General features: G+C 39.1%; 1 protein-coding gene across 2 annotated transcripts; it reads right to left on the bottom strand.

Annotated features, from left to right (window-relative positions):
- Positions 1-1,539: 1,539 nt before the first annotated feature.
- SMARCE1 (SWI/SNF related, matrix associated, actin dependent regulator of chromatin, subfamily e, member 1) lies at positions 1,540-20,904 on the bottom strand. Of its 2 annotated transcripts, XM_039227723.1 has the most exons (11): positions 20,632-20,904; positions 18,608-18,659; positions 18,391-18,434; positions 15,084-15,188; positions 10,064-10,144; positions 9,019-9,150; positions 8,582-8,753; positions 5,460-5,632; positions 4,602-4,703; positions 3,755-3,965; positions 1,540-1,764 (listed from the first exon to the last, which is right to left on the bottom strand). In XM_039227723.1, the coding sequence occupies exons 2-11, from the start codon at positions 18,612-18,614 to the stop codon at positions 1,556-1,558; spliced, it is 1,236 nt and encodes a 411-aa protein (XP_039083654.1). In that variant the 5' UTR covers positions 18,615-18,659; positions 20,632-20,904; the 3' UTR covers positions 1,540-1,555. The 2 variants fall into 2 exon arrangements, with proteins under 2 accessions (XP_039083654.1, XP_039083655.1); XM_039227724.1 differs by lacking the exon at positions 18,391-18,434 and having other exon boundaries at positions 20,632-20,903.
- Between the last annotated feature and the right edge of the window lie 1,563 nt (positions 20,905-22,467).

The following is a 22,467-nucleotide window of genomic DNA, read 5'->3' as shown; positions in this document are numbered from 1 at the left end:
ATAACTTAAATGTTGAGGGGCGCCTGGGTGGCTCAGTCTGTTGAGTGTCCAACTTCAGCTCAGGTCATGATCTCACCATCCATGGGTTCAAGCCCCGAGTAAGGCTCTGTATGGAGAGCTCAGAGCCTAGAGCCAGCTTCAGATTGTATCTCCCTCTCTCCCTGCCCCTCCCCTGCTCGTACTTGGTCTCTCTCAAAAATAAATGAATGTTAAAAAAAATTTAAATGTAGAAATACATTTCCTTTTATTTTTAGAGTCAAAGACCAACCTTTATATGTGGCATGGCTATAAGGAGATGGATTTTTACAAGTGTCTTGTACAAATGAACTTATTACTGCAGTTTATAGACCCAGTTGGGTGAGATAAGGGCCCTGAAGATGCAAATCTATGATGGCTGTGTGAGGCCACTCCCTGCTGTCACAGTAACAAAATGATATGCTTGCTTTGCATAAAAATAGTACACTAAAAACACAGAGACATTTTTTTCCACTTATTTATTACATTTGGACCTTTAAGAAACATATACCATCAGATATACCACTATTCAGTAAAAATCTAGTCTAGTTTTTGGGAAGCATACGTGTCACAAATTACCTTTCTTCTAGTCTCCAAGACTTTAGTAAGAGTTTATCAAAAAGGTAGACTCTGATCGATGGGATCCTGAGCCTTGAGGTTTTGAACGTTTTGATTATTGTAGAACAATTTCAACTGGATGAACTTAATTCCCAGCTGTTTTCCTTCTGGAATGGGCAACTCGTTTTGAAGTTGTCTAGTCCACCGCGAGACCATTCAATTCCTTAAGCTTTGTGATCTAACCTGTCTTTGGAAAACTTGGTAAAAAAGTATTTTTTTTTCTGTACAAGAAGGATGAATTTATCAGAACACACCCAATACTAATCATAACAAAAAGCAGTATACATAATGTGTATGTGGCCATGTTCACTCCAGTGACGAGTTCAGAAGCTGGTAACTACTCTACCTATGGAAACTATTTCTGGATCAATACGACCCAAGCTTAGTTGCAGTCAACTCCTTAACACGACTTTTGGTATGTAACATTGATTAAAAATCAGAAAGGGTAAGTGGACAAATACATACTCATACATGATTACGTTTCCAAGAAACTAGTCTTTGTGGAAGCCTACAGGAAAGAGGACTTTCAGGAGACTGTTGACGGGGACCAGGAGGTTTAAAGCTATGGCTTTGGGAAGCACCCCAGTGAGCTATAGGAAGGCATTCGTAAGAGTCTGATTGTGCAGCATTGAAGGATAACGCTCTAAAAGAGGTGGGCATTTTCTCAATTAATTTAAATTCTGAGGCTTTCAGTAGTCGAGGGCTAGAAATAAGACCCAAAGAAAAGAACCATCTTCACAACGGCTTCAGAAAGGTGACTGTGCCATTTGGCTCATGATGTTATTAAATGGTCCAAAAGCCTTTGGTGGTGTGATATGGACAAGAAAAATATTAATACACAAACCACATAACACCATTAAAACTCAAAAAACATTTTTTTTCATTTAAAAAAGTATTTAGAACACATAAAACAAGGCAACATTTATTCTTTCTTCTCGTCTTCTGGTGTGGGGTCTGTTGGTGCTTCCTCCACGGTTGCACTGTTGCTCTCTGAGCCAGTGTTACTATCACTGGTCCCTTCCTCAGCCATACTGTCCACCCCCTCTTGCCCGCTCTCCTTATCCTCAGGAGTAGATGTGCCTTCCTCACCATTCTGTTGGCTCTCCGTCGCTTCCTCGAGGTGTGTCTCCTCTGCAATCACACATTTGTCACTGTCAGTTCCAAGACACAAATTTACTCTTCTAAGTATGCTGACAGTCTAGAGCTGTGCTGTCCAACACGGTGGCCACTCACCATGCGTGACGGTAAGCACCTGAATAAGCCCACATGACCGAGGAACTGTTAGCACCTTTGAAACAATTTGGGTTTGAAATTCTACTTTTTAGCTGTAAATTTACAAAAGCTAAATACAGGTCAAGTATTTTTGATGGAAATTTAGCTTCTAAATTTAGATGTGCTACAGGTATAAAATACACACCAGATTTTGAATAGTATGAAAAAAGAATGTGAAAAAGTAATACTTAAAAAAATATTGATTATATGTTAAACTATTGTTTAAGATATACTGGGCTAAACAAATAAATATATTATTAATAGTAATTCATTTGTTCTGCTTTACTTTTAAAAACTGTTGTTAGAAAATTTACAATTACACAGCGACTTACATTTTATTTCCATTGGACAATGCTGGTCTGGGGTGCTTTGGATTTAGTAAGAAAGCAGGTGCGGAAATGATACAAGGGCAATGTTTTAGGTACTTTGTTAAATGTCATGCTGGGCTGTTTTCTGTACGAAATTAAGAGCACGAAGTTTTTGCTCTAATATTCTCAATTTCCTCTTTTCTTTAGCTAAAAGGATACAATCTGAGCAAAGACTATAGGCATGCTCTACTCATAGATGACAGAACAGAGGCAAAGGACAGAGTGTTCTGTCTGGTTGCAAAATACGCAAAGAATCATACTCCATACCCGAATTCTCAAGCTCCTGCTTTAACCACAAAAATGTGCTCATGCTCCAAATTTGTTAAGATAAAAAATACATTCACACAAAGCAGAGAAAGACTCAGATAATGAAACTTAAAAATCTGACTATCTGAAATGCTAATCTGCTGAATTAGATCTTGTAGAAACATCTGGTAAAGAGATCTGTATTCCATGAAATGTTTTCCTGATGTCAAATCAGAAACTGTCAGTTGAATAACAAGTATGGTGACTGCCTCTCCCCCTTCTTGCAGTGATGGTGCAGGGAGCCTTTAGCTGTGCTTCCAATGAAACTTTGAGCTCAGTCCTGTTTGAACAGGGCACTGGACAGGGTCAAAGTGGTGCCTGAGGTGAGGCGATCTCAAAATGTCAAAAAAATGATTTAATCAATATTTTATGTGTTTTAAATGTTATTTTGTGCCTTGAGACATGCTTTTAACCAGGAAAATCAGAAGGCTTGGTAGTAAGACTTCTCTCAGATGGGGTCAACAAGCCTTTTCTGTGAAGGCTAGATAGTAAAGTATTTCAGGTCTTGTGGGTCTCTGCAGCTGCTCGACTACACGTGGTGTCCCCAAATCGGCAACAGAGGATACATAAATGCACAGGTAAGGCTCTGTTCTAATAAAAGTTTTTTTATGAAAACAGGAGGTGGGACAGGATTGGGCCCGCAGGCGTCACTTGCCCAGCCCTGTCCGAGGACACCAAAGATGCTTGATCCTTAAAAGCAACAACCACATATCACATTTTAGCAATAAAGGCTATAAAATACTGAGTGCCAACACCACATCAAATCCAATACTGTAGATTTTACATACATTTTCTTATTTATTCTTGGGCACTCCCCCTCAGAGGCTGGCACCAGAGTACCGGCATGAAGAACCCGAGATTAAAGAATTTATCTAGTCATATGCTAGCAGGTGGTGAAAGAGTTCAGACCCAGATCTGTCTGACTCCAGGGCCAGGATCCTTAACCGCTGTATCATTATACTTTATATTCCTAAGCCAGAAAACGACACACTTCAATCTGGGCAAATAACCGAGACCTCAAACAGCCAGACTCAACACCAATGCCCCACTGCTGTTTTGTGTTGACACCAACATTTTAGGTGAATCTAGGAGAGAGACTCAGATTTGCAGAGGAATGTGTAGATGACACAGAGAATAACCCTCGACATTCACTTTGCTGTCACCTGGCAGCTCACCTGTCTCCATCGGGACGCTCTCGTCGTCCTTCTTGTCCTCAGCCTTACTGGCAGCTTGCTCTTCCTCAGGAACCATGCTGCTCTGACTGCGTTCGGCTTGCTCCGCTGCCTCTTTCTCTCTTTCCTCCTGCCTTTTGCGAGCCTGTTCCTCTGCCTGTGCAATTTCGGCGGCAATTTTTTCCATATCCACTTCCACTTTCAGACCACACAACTAACAGAAAGAGAAAACTCTCTTAGTCACATTCTTTCCTTACAATCTCTGAACCAGAGAAATTATTTCAAAAGTGGGTTTTAGTTAGAAACTATATACATATATATGGGAAGGAAAAAAATGTGGTTCTAGGTCTGCTCTGAAACTCTGAGTCTACAGAAAAGAAAGCTGTTGTAGCAGCCACGTAACCTCAAGGACTGCAGAATGGTTGGTGAGGCGATGCTGAAAGTACTGGATTATGTACAAGGCTTCCATTTTTTATTTCAAGCTACCAGACATTAGACTTACTTGTTTTAATACAAAGTACACACTGTAAAGTACATTTAATGAAGACATTTAATGAATAAATCTCAGTAAAATGAAAATAACTCATGATTGCAGGAGTTTAAATTCAAATACCAGAGGGTCTAGAGTCTATAGGCTTATTAGCACATCTGTGTGTGTGTTTATATTTTAAACCTACTGCAATTTTGCCAGAAAATGGGAATTACTTCATAAAGCAAAGATCTCACCAGTTGTAGCAAAGTTAACTCTATTTCAAAGTGAGTAACAATTAAAACCTAATTTTGGAAAAAAGAATGAGGAAAAAAGTAAGACACAGTGATAAAAAGTATAGTGAACACATTAAATTGATACCCTTTTAAGTTCATTGTTAAATGAATCTGTGCTTTCCAGGAATTTCCTCTTCTTTTCCTGGTGTCTTTCCTCTATTTGAAGAAGTTCAGCTTCTAGTTTTCGCTGAAAGACACAGGGTCCAATTTTATTATTACTGAATTGTTTTCTCAAAAGCAAATGTTAAAACAGAAAATAAGTCTCATTTTGTAGTGGTCTATACTTAAAAAAAATTTTTTTTAAATGTTTGTTTATTTTTGAGAGAGAGAAACAGCACCAGTGGGGGAGGGGCAGAGAGAGGTGGAGACACAGAATCTGAAGCAGGCTGTTAGCTGAGCCTGATGCGGGGGCTCGAACTCACGAACCATGAGATCATGACCTGAGCCGAAGTTGGACACTTAACCGACGGAGCCACCCAGGCACCACTGTAGTGGTCTACACTTTTTAACAGCATGACAAAGGTTTTGAATTTTTTATTTAAATTATTTGTTACACAATGTGTCTTGCTAAGATCTTAAAAGCAGAAAATGCAGTACAGAGGAATGACTACAATTAACAAGTAGATGTTAAAGAACACTGTTCAGGCTTAATTTCCTCAGAAAAAAATATTCAGTTAAGCAGTAAACGTTGATAGGATGGCTTAAAATTCTTAAAGGACATACTTTCCATCATAAGGGTGTGTGTTACAGTTTTAACAACTTATTAAATCCCTGGGAAACCTTCATTTCCTCTAGCTCTTCTAGCTCTTCCCGGAATCAGGAACAGGTTGAACTGAGCACAGAAAGAAATACTGAACAGGCACACCGCTGCATGTTATAGAATCATGCCTCTGGAGGTCTGTGACAGGCCCAACTTATTATAACAAACGGTTTGTGACTTTACCTGGTGAACCATTAAGGACTGGACCTGTCGTTTGAGGACCTGCATTCTAGCTGTTGTGACAACTGACCGAACGTCTGGCACCACACTCTCACTAAGGATTTCACTGATGAGGCGGTGGTTTCTCTGGAAACGGGCGGTGGCTGTATGCTTCATTGAAAAGCCATCATCATAATCTGGAATAAGAAAGATGTTCTGGAAATGAGGTCACCAGTAACCATAAATAGGAGAGAGTAACAATGTTAACACTTAATTACCAAGGAGCCATGGCCCTCACTGGTCTAACAAGGGGGCCTAACAAGGGCATCATGGGAGCACCTGGCCAGTCACTTGATAAAAAACATACGGAGGACATAACGTGTTCACTGGCCAAGGTATCGGTTTTTCTCACAAAATCTTTAAGTGATGAGATGTGTCTAGAAGGATCTGGTTGAAACACAAATGAGATAAAGCCATGTGACTTCTGGTCTGGAGATCCATCAATGGGAAGGCTGCACGTTACAGCAAAAGTGAAATGCTGCTGAGAGGGTCATTCTCGTGGTAGTAATTGAAGGCATTTACACCTAATGACAACATTTGAACTGGGCAGTGTCTTTGTTCCTGTATAACTTTAATAGTAATGAAAAAGCCCACCCCGGAGAAAACATCTCTAGCAATACTTTCCCAGACCAGCATATATACTTCATTCGATTAGAAAACCATTAAAGCCCTAAAGTAATTTTATAGGAAAAGAGTATTTAATACCAAATTTTACTTTTATTAATCCACATACATATATAATTGTTGCCAGTATGGAAAGCTATTACTTTGTTTTCATTCACTCAAGTTCTTATATAGTCTGGTCCGGTTTATATGCTTATTTTAATAATTATGCAACAGTATTTCCTTCATCTCCACCTTTGCTCTGTCACCTCTGTGGTTTTGGACATACCTGCTAACAATCTGGACTATTTTTATTTAACGTATTTACTTAAATTAACTTACCTAAAAAAAAAAAAAAAGCTCCCTCTAAAGCAATACACATTAAAATAGAAGTTCCTCCCCAACCCACCTAAACACCTTAGTGGCCCACCAAAGGTGGAAGGACCATGGTTTAGGAAACTTTGCTAGAGGCCTGAATTGTGGTCCTATGTCACAGTTAAGCACCCCCGTTATCATTTGGTAATTAAGTATTTTCTAAAATGTCCATCATCATAAATACTGGTACAAACTGCTGTGCAAATTACTTTTTGTCTCCTTTCGAGTAATTTCTTTGGGACATATACATCTGAAATTAAAACTACTAGAAGAAAGGATACCATTTAAAAAGATTTCTGTGAACTTTTCTACTGTTTAAGGAAGTTTTTCATATCACACTTAAGATTATACATGGTACATTCATGGTACCTCTAAATTTCATATATATATATAGATGTTTCCTTTCATTATTTGGACCCAGTATTGAACAGTTATAAGGGAAATCAAGTCTTAGCAATCTAGATTTATCTTTCCTGGCACTTCTAGTTGCCTGATTTGGGTTTTTTGGGGAGGGGGAGAGGCTTACACTTTCTGGTTATTTTCTAATTTGCCAGCTATTTACCTGATCTCATGAATATTCTCTAAAAGGCCATTTAAAAAACCTTTCACTGCTTTGTGTGGAAACTGGAAGCCTTCTCCGTAACGTAACTAGCAGCTGCTGTGCTCACGGCGACTGCCCTTCTCTTGGACTAATGCCCATCCTCACCTCCCAAACCTTCCTCTTTCTACTCGGTTCTGAGGCATAAGTCCAAGGTCTAAAGTGATTCTTATCCTGGCATCTTTGTTTTCACCTTCCTTTCTTACCAGCAGTTTTAAGTTCCTATCTTAAACTTATAAAACATAATGGGCCAAAGTCTGAGGAATAGAGAAGAGGATCTTCTTTTGAGGACTGTTCCTGAACGAATCTCTGCAATCCTGTTCAATGTTCACGCAGTCCCCTTTCACTTAACAAAAGCTTTCGCTATTGCTACTTGTGGCTTCCATGTACTCTTACTTAGACTGACCCCTCATCATCTTTCCAATTATTTGTAGACTGGATCTTCTTCTATTTTTTAGTTCAGTATGTTTTTCTTGCATTAATCATCCAATCTGAGTAATTTTTGGTCTGTGTTTGCTAGTGTGTCCTTGGCACTGCTGATTCTGTTTAACACTCGGTATTGTTCCTAGTCTGTATTCTACTCTATTATTATTTACATTATTCTATTCTATTCTGTATTTATGTGAATGTTTGTCAATATCCCAGTCCATTCTTTATGAAAACCATTGTTCTTCCTCTCCTTCTGGGTGTGTGTTTATTCATTGTGTTTAGGTGGTGTTATTGCTTCCTCTCTCAATGTTATTTCTAAAGTTCTTATAAGCTTCATCTTTGTTACCACTATGGGATCCTAAATTATTTTTTTCATGTTTTTGCTGCTTGTGGCTAGAGCTTCTGGCCTTTTCCACATCAGAGCTGCACATGGAGAAAGTATTTGTACACCAGGCTTGATTTGTGAAGGAGAATGCTTATAACTGCAGGTGGCCAGCTCCGAGGCTCCCTGCAGCGTGAGACTCTGCTTGGCTGCGGAGAACCCGGGGAGTAATCTGTACACCTAACACCCAGTTACCGAATGCCCATCAGGAAGCTCTGCTATTTGTATGTATACACATTTTTACGTGTGTATAAAATTGTATGTCTGCTCCCTCATGTGTTACCATGGGTAATGTTGGATTTCTGAATTAACTGGCAAACAAATTTATAATACTTCTACCCACTCAGTAACTTTATCCCTTAAGAGCCTTTAATTCAGCAAGTTTAAGGAACCAATAAGAAAACAGGACATAACTAGAAGTCATTTAGCTTTTTAAAAGGAGCTGAGGCAAAATTCTGACTCAAAAACCTTTCCTGCTTTCTCAGTATAAAGATTCTGATAAACAGTAAATAGTTTTTCCTATTTTCTGTACTAACAAAGATATATCTTTTTCTTGTGGGAAATTCATACTCAGATCTTAACTAACCAAAATACTGAAGGGGCACTTAAATACACTGCTTCCCATAGGAAATAAAAGCAAGCGATTTCTTGTATTTTACTTCTTAGAGAACGCATAAACAAAACCCCACTTTTTTTTACCATCTGGATCTTCAGCAGGCTGAATGCTCATGTAAGGTTCTCCTTTCTCCATGCGAGACTGTCTCTGTCGACTTTCTTCCTCTAAAGCAGCTTCTGCACGACTTTTTGCATTTATGTAAGCAAGGTATGCGGGAGAATTATGATAGGCCTTCATAGATTCATTGTACTCTATCTGAAATTCAAACATTTTTCAGTTTTACAATTAACATATTACAGGTTATATGAATACCTTTATCTCATTCAAATATCAAAAGATAAAATGATCTCCTTTTCACAGACAAAGAAGGAGTCTGAAGTGTAGAAAAATTAAGTGACTTGACCCAGGCAGACACACACAGTGCAGCTTGAGCTGATTAGATTTTTTGTTTCTTTTATAAACAACAAGCAAATGTTTATGCATTTTACATGTCTCCACCCCACTGTGGTTCCCATTCTACCTTTTCTGCCTCGTATTCGTTTAAATATTCTTGTTTTTCTTCATCGGTGAGATCTCGCCACATGCCACCAATAATCTTGCCAATCTCCCACAACTTTAGGTCGGGGTTGGAAGCTTTTACTTGGTCCCAGACCTTAAAAAGGAAACATGAAATTTCAGTATTGATGCCTAAAAATATAGACCTTTAACAATACTTTTTAATACAGAAACTTTTAAAAATAAACAGAAGCAGAGGGAATTGTATCAAATCTGTGTGTTCTGATCAGCCTGCTGCAACAATTATCATTAGCTGGCCAACCTCATTTCATCTATACTCTGCTGGATTAATTCAGAGCAGATCTCAGACATTTCCAATCACTGGTGATAGTTCAGACAAACTAACCCAGTAATAGTCTCTGTTTAGGAGGAAAATGGTTAATCTGCTAACACAACACACCATATCTTCAAATACATGTATAATAATTATGACCCAAAATTTCTAACTAGTGTCGAATACAGCTAAATGCTCTTGTCGTTAATAAAGACATTGGCTATATTTATTATTTTAAGAGAATATAGGTTTGTCACCAAACCAAACTAAACAGAACAAAAGAAAAACACATGAGGGAAAATTTAAAAAATGTAAAGAAAATAAATATTACCATAAGCTTACTGCTTACAGATTAACTACTGCCTTCTAGGTTTTTTTTTTCCTTCAAACTAACACATAGCTGCCACTGTTCTTATAAAAAATATGACACAAATAGATGTAGTCCTGTATTCCTTTTTTTACTTCACACTTTTCTCATGTCACTGAATTTCTCCGAAAGACGAGATCTTCATAACATTACCTTATGGATTTGAACCATTTTTATTTAATCATGTTATTCTTGTTGGATTTTAGTTCTAGAATTCTGAAATCAGAACTAAGTTCTTTAGAAACTGCAATTCCTTATCCTTTCCTCTGACTATGCACAGAGAAACTGGCTAAGCCATTACAAAATCTGGTGTAAAGCAGACAAGCACAGAGAGCATTCCTCACCCCCCTCTGGCTCCTGGGCACCTACCTTTCTGCTGTACCTCATGTAGGGCATCAGAGGCTTATCTGGTGGCTTTGGGGGTTTTGGAATCGTAATACCAGAGGATGCCTACAAAAGAGTTAAATATATTCATTATTCAATCGCAAGGAATTCACCAGCAAAATGAAAAGAGAGTCCCTTAAAAATTCTAATGCGCCTTTCTTCTACTCGTCCATGGATACAAGATTCTTATATTTTCTCCACTGAAAATAGCTATCACTGCAAATTCAGAAATGTTCATATCAAAAGAAAATAAAGAAAATGACTTTAGGCACAAAATTTTTAAATATTTTACTTAGCAGTTTATTGCTACTGCTTTGACAACCTGGCTGTAAGAACAAAGTATTACATAATAATCCATACATTAAAAATATATAGTTACAGATCACGTGTCCCACATTTAGGACATTACCTAGCACCCTTTTATTGTGCTTAATTTACCATTACACATACAGTCAACACTTGATTATCTGCCCAATTTGGGCTCCTTCAGCACTTACCACACTCACACTGTCTGAGGGGGGATTTGTATCTACTCGGACCATTTCAGGAACAGACTGCACCCCACATGAATGACACCCCTACAAAAACTACCCCCCAGGTTCAAAAACAGAAAACAAAAAACCTTTTTTCCTTTATCAGGACTAGAGATTTTATTTTTCTTAAAGTTCTATGTCTATATCTAGTCATTTTTATAAAGGAGATCAAAAAGCATAAACTAAAGTCATGCCTTTTCTTGTCCTGAATCCTAGTAACAGTGTAGGAGTAAGGCCCCAATTAAGTTATTTCTGAGGCCTTATATGGATTTAAAAATTTTTGGTTTTGTGGGAAGAAAGAAAAATGAAAATAAAAGGAGGGAACACAAAATATTTTTTAAAAAGGTAAAGAAAAAGGTGAGCTAGAGAAGAAAAAGGTGAGTTAGAGAAAAAAAAAAAAAACAACAAGGCAAGGAAAATGAGAGATTGGCTCTTTCTATGGGCTAATATCTAGGCAAGAGATACCAGAAACCTTCTAGTGGACACCCAGGTAACTAATCCAAGAGTGTCTATTTCTGAACTTCATTTAGTTTTAACATATATGACTACATTTGATCTACGATCCAGAATGAATTAATCATGGCCAAATCATAGATTTCCCCCCAATTTCTAGGAGACAACTGATATTGATTTTCCTTGCCAGGCTGGGGGAGAGGGGGAGTAAGAGGTGCTGGCTTCACTCTAATTATCAAAAGACAGGGACTGGCAACTCCTTATAAAGAGACTTAGTGACATTTTGTTCCTTTGCCCTTCAGTTGATATGATAAAACCCTGGACAAACGTCTCTTTTTTTGAGCTGGGATGCCAATTACAACCTTATTTCTCATCCAAGGCTCAGAGATTAGTCTATCTGTGCCCCAATTCCACTGCTTCAAACAATGCTTCCTCTTTCTCCAAGGAAGGTCTTCCTCCATCCTTATAAACTTTTTAGTAACTCTGCTTCTTCATACACGAAATTGTTAGAAAGCATATCACCTTTGAAGCAGCATTTCCTCTCTTCTTTCCATTCCTCCTATACACTTATACCATAATTCATGCTGATGCCCATGCAGACAGACCCTGTTTTGTTTTGTTTCAGCCAGCAGCGGGCAATGGAGGTGAGCCACAAGGGATAGAAACTGTAAACAGCAGTGATATGAACAGACAATAAGAGAAGATTTCCAGGTCTACAGCAGTTTCAGTGAAGGGCGAGGGAACTCCTACAAGGCTAAACTTACATTACGGGTTTAGAGCAAGACACACAAAGGTCTGATCTTTTGTACCTAAAGTTATTATAAAGCATCTCCAATATAAATCTTCAGAATTCCATGAAGTGCGTTACAAATAAGGTTGAAATTGTGCCAATAACTGAAGTTGGTAGACCGCCACTCACAGATTTTTTAAAAGAGAAACATTCTAAAATGTCTGTTTAAATATACTGAATTAAGACACTTTTAAAAACAAATTATAGTAATATTTGCTCTGACTACTTTTCAAAGAACATTTGATAATATTAAGGGATTTGCTTATTTCTCCTTTCTTCCAAAGGAAGGTACCTAAATCGTCTAGATATTGAGGCTGTATTTTCATTACACTGATAGTCAATTTATAAATACAAACAAAAGAACACCCAAAACAAGAATCACAAAGTTAAATTCTAGCAGGTTTTCAGGACATTGAAGATTTGTATCACTAAATATCTCTAATTTGTTTGCCATCTCAGTAGACTTTTTTCTACAATTCCTTAAACATTACTCTTAAAAAAAAAAGCAGTTTGCACTTACAACACTTTAACCTTATGCTGAGTAGAGTCCATTAGAAACAACCCCTGCTTTCCTATGTCCTCTAGTTTGAGAGTGAAAAGCTGCTGCCCCTTTACTAAATGGCCCAGTGGTTATGCTTTTGGAGGGCAGGTTTCCTTTCTTAGCTGTTTCTTCACAAGTTTATGTCAAGAAAGCTACCTCTACCTGCAGCTGGCCACCTTTACATTTTCTGCTTCGAACTGGCAATGAGTTGGGGAAAGTAACTACATGACTATGCTTGTTGCAACTGTGCTTACTGAGAGTAATTCCTGGGAATCACCTATAAAGGAAGACCATACTTTTAGGAAATTTATTTTGGCCACTTAAGAGACTTTGTTGTTTCTTCCAATTCCCTGCTTTCTCTGGCAGGGTCTTATTTAGGGGTTTCTTTCTAGGATGGGATTTCCATTGCAGCACAGAAATAACCTGTGTTTAACATCTTGTCTCTTTCTGGTTTCACACCTGTACGTAAAGATACGCCAATCACCTTGGGAAAGAAGGACTGCCTAGGAACAGATTCCATCTCCCAGCTGTCACTGGGACTCCAAAAGGTTCTGACGTGCTGCATAAGGTCTCAAAACCATGCAACGCTCGAGAGTCACCAGGAAACCAGAGGCTCCGTAGAGCCTAAAGGAAGCTACTTTACAGGGTTTCATAGAATCATTCCTTCAAATCACTGACTTAAGACTATTTGCAAACAAGAAGACCAAATAAGAGCCAAAAAGGCAAAAAAAAAGGTCACACATAATTGGGGTCATCTTAACATAAAACACTTTTATAATGGTCAAGATCAGATCTATTAAGTCCTAACAAAGATTATGTTAGATATATAAAAAAGTTGTGTAAAACTTTAGGCATAACTAATTTTCTTAGAAAGCGATTCCGTGACCTAAGGGAGAGATGACTAAAAGCTGAAGGGGCTGGGCTTAACACAGGCTAAAGGCCTTCAGTTTCTAGGCCCTTCTTTAGGTTAAGTCTAGGCAGCAGTTTGATTACACTTCAATCTGGCGTTGAGAGGACAACAATACCAAGAAAACCACCACAAAGAAGCAAAATGCTAAATTCTCCGTGCCCGACAACCCTCCTGTGCTAATCTACACAGAAACTGGTGCCCACTCCAAATGCTGGGTTCTAACATCTCCAAGAGGGAATGAGGAGGGACAGGTCACTGACTCTCAGGACCTGAGACAGCGAGTGACCTTTCCTTCTTCTGAATGATCTTTATTAACAGTGAATTCCCACAGATACATCCAAGTTAGGAACAAAATGCTTATACACACTGAAATACAAATGATTCTAATATTACACTTACCACCATTTCTATTCCATTAACATAGATAATCAAGAGCTGACTGTATAGAGCTATTAAAATGTAATCATTCTCTTGTTCACTCCCCATGAATAATTTTCTGCATTAACATGAATGACTCAAAATAGATTCTGCTCCTTGTTTAAATTAAAATGTTCTTTATCACTGGATTACCTTGCCACCCATTATACTTGTGAAACACATTTAGGCCAGGGAAAAACACATACCGATGCACATAAAAATTGTATGCATTGCGAAATGCATACATACACACACTTGTCAAAATTCTTTCCAGATACCATGAAATATGCATGGCACATAAAACTTGATATGCTTATGAAATACAAATTATGCAGAAACAATGAAAAATTTAGACAAACAAAACTATCAAGCTAAGCAATATGCTTACCAAGATAGACATACAGTTTGATAGTTACAAGCTTTCTGCTCTAGCTTGACTACAGGGTGAGAGGGCTCTTTTGAAGTCACATTAATCCAATTATTTATGAATACAGCAAACAAAAACCAAGTATTAAAAAGTTTACAGCCATTTTGGGTTGTAAAAATTCTCATTAATGCCACATTCCAATGTATGTAAGTATTTGGCTTTTGGATTTATTTTTATCTACTTTTGGTAAATCATTTTTACATTTATTTTTCTTTGGTACTTACGCTTCTCTAACTATAGTTTAAGATGATTTTAAAATGAAAATGCAAAATACAGTACACAATTTGGGTGTCTTAGGTTGATCATTTAAATGAAACATCCTAAGTTTCAGAAATCATACCTTTGTCCTATGGATTATAAATGCACTTCAAATGGTTTGGCACATTCAACTTGCATTCTGCAATTCTTTCAAGTGATATTAAACATCTTTTTCTCTTTTTAACTGGAGAGAAATGAATCTCAGAAAGTCAACTATTAAATCCAAAAGACAAATGATTATGTGTAGCAGTTCAAACTGGTGGGCCACCAAAAGAAAGCCCAGGTCCATAAGCCCCGCTTTTATTAAGAAAACGGAGTCCTTGAGCTTGATGCCAATGACCTTAAATGAAAGATACTCTTTATCTCAAAAAGGGTATTTTAACCATAAGAAATTCTAGGTTTGTCTACATATAGTACAAGTAGTGCCCAGGGCTTTATCTCTCCCGACCACCGAACAGAATGGATTCTTCTTTTCTTCTATATACATATCCAGATCTCACTATTTTTTTTTTTCCTGGTGTAAGATCGTACAATGAATGTTTAAAATAGTCAAAAAGCCAGGTTAAAAAAAATTGTTTTAGATGGCTGTGCTGATGATTCGAAAGGACCTAACTCTGGAGGCATTTCTGGTCAAATCCAGTTGTTTGCCGGATACTGTAATAGTTGATTCTCCTACCGTGACCCGGCTGTTGGTGCCCGGGTTCCCTCCCAGCCTGTAGTTGTTGTAGGCGAGATGACTGTATGGATTGTATCCCACAAACCCTGGTGTGCTGGGCATTTGCTGATGGAAACAAATGAGACAAAAACACGAATGAGAAATGAGCTCAAACGAGGAAAACACAGAAATGAAAAATGATCTGCATATGGCATGCAAAAGCAACCTGAATTTAAACAAGCAATGATGTGTTGTAATTGTTCTTTTTCTTTCATTGAGAAACCAGTCTGCAAGTGTTTTTCTTTCTTTCTTTCTTTCTTTCTTTCTTTCTTTCTTTCTTTCTTTCTTTCTTTCTTTCTTTCTTTTCTTTCTCTTTGCAGGGGGCGGGGGGCAGTGGTGTTTGTTGTGAGTGAGAATGTGTGTACTTGTTTTTCTGGAAAAGCAATACATTGAAGTGTGTCAAACACTCAGGATTACTTTATGGTCAATAATATAACAACTTAGCGATACAAGTCTGAGATAGGAAGGCTTGAAGTGTGATAAACTAGAAGTCTGAAAACACTTTACATACAAAACAAAATGTGATTTATTTGAGTTATGTAGATGTCACCAATGTATTTATTTACTAAAAACAAATGAAAACAAGAAATGGATTGTTTTCAAAGACAGTTTTAAATCATTCTACATAATGTGAGAAATGAAAAGATACTCAAATCAGGAAGCCAGAGTTGTAAATAGAAAAGAACATATGTGGGATTCAATGGATGTCACATACATGATTTCAAAACAAAGACTTATAAGAAATGCATGGATTTCATTCTGGGGTGCTATCTGATCTTTTCAACCCAGTCTTTCTTTTTTAGACTTTCTCTTCCATCTCTTCTTTAATCCATCTTCCATAGGTCAATCATGAACACTTTCTGCATTTAGTTTTAATGTGAACTACTTTTCTAGCTGACAGACTTGAACTATCTTTTTTCACCTAGTTTCTTGATAGCTCTGACCCTTTCAAAACACAACTGGTCACTGCAGCAATGAAATTTTTGTTTGTAAATTATGTGTTGATGTAATCACAAACGGACTCTTAGATAGCAGTGCCCTCATGGTTAAAACAATGACATCCAATATTCATGAGAATCAAGAATTGATTTAGAATGCATAAAAAGGATGTAGCAAAGAGAAACCAAAAGTAGGGTATTTAACCTAATTAAACTCAATCAAAACAACTAATTTAACATGCAATTAACAATATTAGTCTTCACGTGTAGAATGTAAAATACACTTAACACACCCCAACTAAGCTGAAGCTGTTACAAACAATTTTCTAAAACATGCCGCTGCACATATCCTAAATGTCCAAAAAAAAAAAAAAAAAAAAAAATTCAAGCAGATATTACATTTGAAACTCTTTAGGAGAACTGAGCAATTCTAGTCTGTATAGTTATAAAAAGACGCAATTAAGCATATTTAAATAGGCAAAACACATATGAATTATCAAAGGCACAAAAGAAGTGTATATTACTTGGAGTGGTACATTTGGGTGGTAGTGGTATTGGTGGTGGTGGTGGTGGTGGTGGTGGTGGTGGTGGTGATGGTAAAGAGGTGATGGGAAAAAAAAAAAGGGAGGAGAATTCATTTAATATCCATTCTGTTGGATGTCCTAATCCCTAGTCTTCTGTATTTTATGTGTCAATGTGAAATCACAATGGTACAGGGTGGTGGTGGTGGTGGTGATGGTAAAGAGGTGATGGGAAAAAAAAAAAGGGAGGAGAATTCATTTAATATCCATTCTGTTGGATGTCCTAATCCCTAGTCTTCTGTATTTTATGTGTCAATGTGAAATCACAATGGTACAGAAACAGGACTAAAGGAAGGCCAAAAAAAAAAAAAATCCTTTTCTACATTTGAGAAGTCATAAGGGGACACTTGGTTTTTGAGCTATTTTTATTATTTTAAAAAATCAAGTTTTTGTCTTCAAGAGATTATACATTGTCAGAAGCAGTATTTACGTCAAAATGACATCTTCAAAGGTTACATAGGAGAATGAGAATCACTTCAACATTATGAGGCAATAATGTAAGAAAATTATGTAAGGGAATTAAAAAAATCAAAACTAAAACATTACAATTATACCACTTCCAAAACTGAAGTACATGGTTAGCTCTTTGAGGTCAGGAATCTCAATTGTTCAACTCCACCTGTATAACCACTAGCAGAGTGCCAAGGAGATGGTCATAAGAAATGTTCTTTGATTTAAGAAAGAAAACAAACCAAACACAGGACTTTAAGACTACTGGAAGTAACTTCTGAAATTGTATGTTACATAAATTGAAATGAGAACATGAGATATGGTATCTCCTTGAAGAAGTATCTTACTAAGGAAAAACAAATTGTTGATAAACATAACTAAAGCATACATCTGAGGCTTAGTAAATAAGAGAGGAGTCATCGAGTAGAGAAAAAATTACACAAGGACCTAATTAGTAGACTAGCCTGAAATTTTGGGACGAAGGGGTAAGGAAGGAGGGCTGACAGCTGTTCAAGAATTGCTTCTGTAGGCTATAGTCAATGTTAAACAGTGTTTTGTTTTGTTATTTAAGACAAAAAAAAAAACCAACCAAACAAAAAAAAACCACCAAAAAAAAACCAAAAAAAAAACCTCAACAAGGAATCCATTTCAGCAAGGCCTGAGCAGTTCCTGTTATATCTGTTTTGTGGATTGGATGATTATTTTACATGCTGTCCAAGCTGGGCCAGAACTTGCTGGGTGAAAAACCTAGTTCACAAGTATTATTTAGAAACTTTGAAACATATTCAATAGGCAGGATCTGACCCACAGATGATGAAATCCTTACTTAAACAGCTTGAAAAATAAAAATTTACAATGAATGTTATTATAGAACTGGAAGTTTTATTGTTTGGCTTAATACGAATATTATATATATAAACAAGGAGAAAAAAATGTAACCAGTTGAAGGTTAGGCTTAAAAATAAAAACAAATGCCAGAATGAGCATTCACTCAATATCAACTTTTAAGAGTCTGATAGAGGTTAACTAGAAAGAGGTGTTTAACTTATCATTTATTTCCCATTAAAAAAAAAGAACTGAGCATAGGAGGTTGGAATTTCAGCGATATGTTTCTTTAAATGTTGGGGTTGGTTCAAGGTAAGATGCAAAGAGTTATTTTATTTAATAGGAAGTGCTGTTTTTTAGCTGAATTTTTCATCCTGTTGCTGTGATGATTGAGTGACTGTCACTGGAAGACATCTGGGTTTTTGTATCAAGGCCAGAGTTGGCTATTACATTAACAAGAAAATTAAAACTTACTGTTGCAGGAGCTGGGGTGGGAGGTGGGGCATAAGATGGTCTTTCTGTTTGAAAGAAAATAAATAACTTCTTGTAAACAACTGAGATATAATACTATGCAACAAAACTACCAATGGTCCTGTTTCGAAGAAAAAAAATGAGAGTATTTTGGAATTCCCATTTGCTAGGGCATTAGTCTCTTATTAATAGATTGATAAATATAAAAAATGAAACTTACTTGACATTTTGGAAGGTTAAGTTCTCAGTTCCTTAAGAATGAATCTGAGACACTAAAATAAAAAAAGAAAAAAAAAAAGAAAAAAAAAGAGAATCAAAACTCAGCAAGCATAAGAGATGTTTTCCTGAAGAATAGGGTCGTTTAAATTGGTACTTCTTAGTAAAATTACACTATCTTCTAATAATCAAATCTTCTGCATATTTTACTTGTTCTTATGGGTCATTTGGTTCATCAGAATTAACCGACTAAAACAAATTACTGGGGATATTAAAATCAATATTAGACATAAACTTTCAAGTTTTTTCTTAGGCTATCGGGCCACCTCTTGCATGGAAAACATTTTGCTAATGCCATATAAACATTTAACTGATAAAAATATGACAATAGAATGTGATGCATTATCAGGGCCCATACCAACAAGGCCTACCAGATTCTGACAGACAGCTCACTGATGAACAGCAGCTTTACCTTCCTCTTAGAATAACAACTTCTATTAAAAACAAGGCAGCATTTTATTCCTGGAGGCAATGCAAAAGGTAACTGGTATGATAATGAGCTTTACATTCTCTTAATCGTGGCAAATAGCTTTCTATGTCCTGGGAATAACTTTTGAGAGTCTACCTGAAAAACTTTATTAGCCCTTCACAGCCCATTTCAAAATATTATCTCCATAGTGGAACTTTCATGATAAATTACCCGGGGAGAATGAATTGCTTCCTCATCTGTACTCCTATCCAATTTACATAGATCTATAATATTGTTCATTACACTGTATCATCCCTGTTAATAAGGCTAGATTGTAGAACAGAGACCATCTAATTCATTATTGCAGTCCCAGCACCTAGCTCAATCCTGAATACATTTTGTCTTAGTATTACCAGCTCAGAACAAGACCATGCACGCGTGAGCTTGTTCCTCACATCAATATATATCACACACCATGTGTACAAAGAGACAAACATTCATTAAAAAAAAAAAGCAAATAACGTCTCTGACTACTGGAATACTCTCATGGAACATTATGCAAAACAAGCATGATGCTTTTGCTTCTATTCTACATTTTAAGGGAATTCCCTGGAGCATAAGGAATAAGAGGACTCTGTGGAAAGAAATTTTTCAATGGCCCAACCTGGGTCTCTCCCTCTTTCCTTACGGAAGGGGCAGAAACCATGGACCCGGGTACAGATGGATTTCCTTCCTCCTCTCATTAGGCGGTGGGGCGGAGGGGAGCTGTCAACATCCAGTAGGCCTTGCTGCAGGGATCCCTGACAATAATTAGCAAAACTCCCTGGTACATCACACTTTATTGTTAATATTTTAAACTTATTGCTCTCGTTTGCTACTATAAATTCTAAGCGTGAGCTTGTCCATTTGTTTGCCACTGGGTCCATCGCCGGTGCCTGGCATAAAATATTTGGGATTTGTTGAACACTTTATAAGGGGCAGGCTTATCACTTATCTCGGTTCATGGTCACAGCTACCCTACGAGGTATGTATTGACACAGAAATAATGGGAGTCTCGGCGAGTTTAAGTTAACTTGTCTAAAGCACACAGCCAGGAAGTGCCAGAGCTGGGTTGCAAACCCAGGCCAAAGTGTTTTAGAGCTCTCGCTCTCCACTCCAAGTCACAAGTTCCTCGGTCGTTGCCGTAACGAGGAGAAACCACCTTCCTGGGGGGTAGGGACCACGGTCTTGGCTTGCCCCAAGGGCTTCCCCTGAGGTCGTTTCCTTTGGTTGCCGTGGCGAAGGCAACTCCACTATAGAGGGGGAATGCATGGGTGCCTTGACCAATTTGGTGGGGTTAGCGGCTGGGGCAAAGCTTGCCGCCGAGGAGGGGCCCCGGAAAGGACTCCCTCCTGGCTCCGGCTCAGCTAGGCCTCAAGGAGGCCGCAACCGGTCCCCAGCTCCGGCCCCGCGGCCCAGCCTGAACCCCAGCAACCCCCGGGAACTCGAGGTCCAGCCATGCCGGGACACAGCGACTTGCCCCCCTCCTGCCCCGGTCTGGCCCAGTCGGAAACACTCACCCGCGGGCAGAAAAAGCGCCCGTAGCTCCGGCCTCGTTTTCCTTTGTCCCGCGCACGCCCCGCCCCTCGCGTCCCGAGCGTCCGCACTCGCACTTTCCACACTCTTCTCAATTGCTTTCCAGCCCTCACCCGACTCTTTTGGAAAAATAAACCTCCAGGTGAGGACGCAGTGGTGTTTCCTCCAGTCAGGGATTTTTTTCAGGTCCCGTACGTTTCTCAAAACCTCCCGAATGTGGGTACTCTCCAGGCCGGGCGCCGATTCGTCACGGCGAAGTGGGCGGAGGGGCCCGGCGGCGGGAGAGGCCCGGTCGGCGGCCGCGCGGGGCCCGAGCGGTGGCAGGTGGCGTGGCGGCAGGCGCCGGCCTCGGCTTCCGCGCGCGGGACCGAAAGACCGCGGGGCTCGCGCGGAGAAGGGCCCAGAACCACTGCGGCCGCGCGGGCCAGGCCCCCGCCTTGCCCGCTCTCGCGGGGGGTAGTAGTGGTGGTTTTTTCCGGGTTCTTCCTTGCTCTTTCTCTCGGAACAAGAGTGTATACTTCAGCGAGCCGAAGGTGGAGGCGAGGACGACTCGGTTCGCGGAGTCTCGGTCCCCACGGGCGCCTCTCAGGGGTTCCTGCCTTAACGGCTGGGCATTAAGCCTTGACCAAAAGCAACACGGACCTTCTCAGTTGTTCCAAGCGCGAATGGAGTTGAATTGCCAGGTTTCCGAGCCGGGGCCCCGAGATATAAATCCCCTCGACCAAGGTTGTGCGCCTTTGCGGCGCCGGGGGTGCCACCGGTCTCTGCCCAGTGCTGCCTTGGCTTATCCCCACTTTCGGCTTAAACACCTCTGTCCTTCCGGATCCTGCTCAGATTCTCATTGTGGTGCCCTCCTAGAACCTTCCCCCCATAGTCCTTCCTCTGAATTCCCACGGTACTTCGGTAACTTTATGGTACTCTGTACCCAATCCATTGTGCCAGTCTGCGTTTGTATCTCCAGCGCATTATGTGGGCCTTGAAAGCAAAGGTTCAGTCATCTGCGTTGATCATCTTTCTGTTTCCAGCGCCTACTTACGGCTTGACTCATTGTTAGATGTTAAGTAAATGTGTACTGAGGCAGCTTTCTGGTTTAGTCCAGAGCTCGTTCCACTAAACCGTGAGTACATTGGTTTATTGGTTTACCAGGTAGTACCCCCTTCCTTGGGTATATAAATACCTGACCCCTGCTGTGGGCCGCTGTGAAAGGAGAAGAATCTGTAATTACTTGAAAACACTGTTGACGTTTGACTGAGTTCTTGGGTTTCTCTTAGCCACCATCCTGGGTGGCAGAGATGAGGACATCTCTAGAAGTCTGCAAAGCCAGGCATCAGTGACATTTTGCCTAATTCTTTCACTCCCAATATTTTCATACTCATAAATGGAGATTAGTGAAATCAGAGGAGAAGACTCAAAGACAGGTCCTCAAAGGACAGGTTGTCTGAGTGTTGCTTGATATAACGCACAGCAAACCTTGAACAAAAGGGTGGAGGGGAATGGGTTAGAGATCCTGCCCCCCCCCAACCCGGTAGACCATCCAGCTATGACTTTTGATTCCCCCCAAACTTACCTATTAATAGCCTGCTTCTGATTGGAAGCCTTACTGATAACATGAATAGTTGATTAACACATATTTTGTACCTTGTATGTATTATATACTATATTCTTTAAGAAAAATTTTTTAATGTTTATTTTTGAGAGAGAGACAGAGCGTGAGTGGGGGAGGAACAGAGAGAGAGGGAGACACAGAGCTGTCAACACAGAGCCTGATGCGGGACTTGAACTCACAAACCTTGAGATCGTGACCTGAGCCCAAGTGCGAT

The sequence above is a fragment of the Hyaena hyaena genome, unplaced genomic scaffold (assembly GCF_003009895.1).
Source record: "Hyaena hyaena isolate Hyena2069 unplaced genomic scaffold, ASM300989v1 scaffold_29, whole genome shotgun sequence".
In the NCBI taxonomy this organism is placed as follows: Eukaryota; Metazoa; Chordata; class Mammalia; order Carnivora; family Hyaenidae; genus Hyaena; species Hyaena hyaena.
Note: the sequence above shows the minus strand (reverse complement) of the source record. Positions and strands in the feature narration are given on the sequence as shown.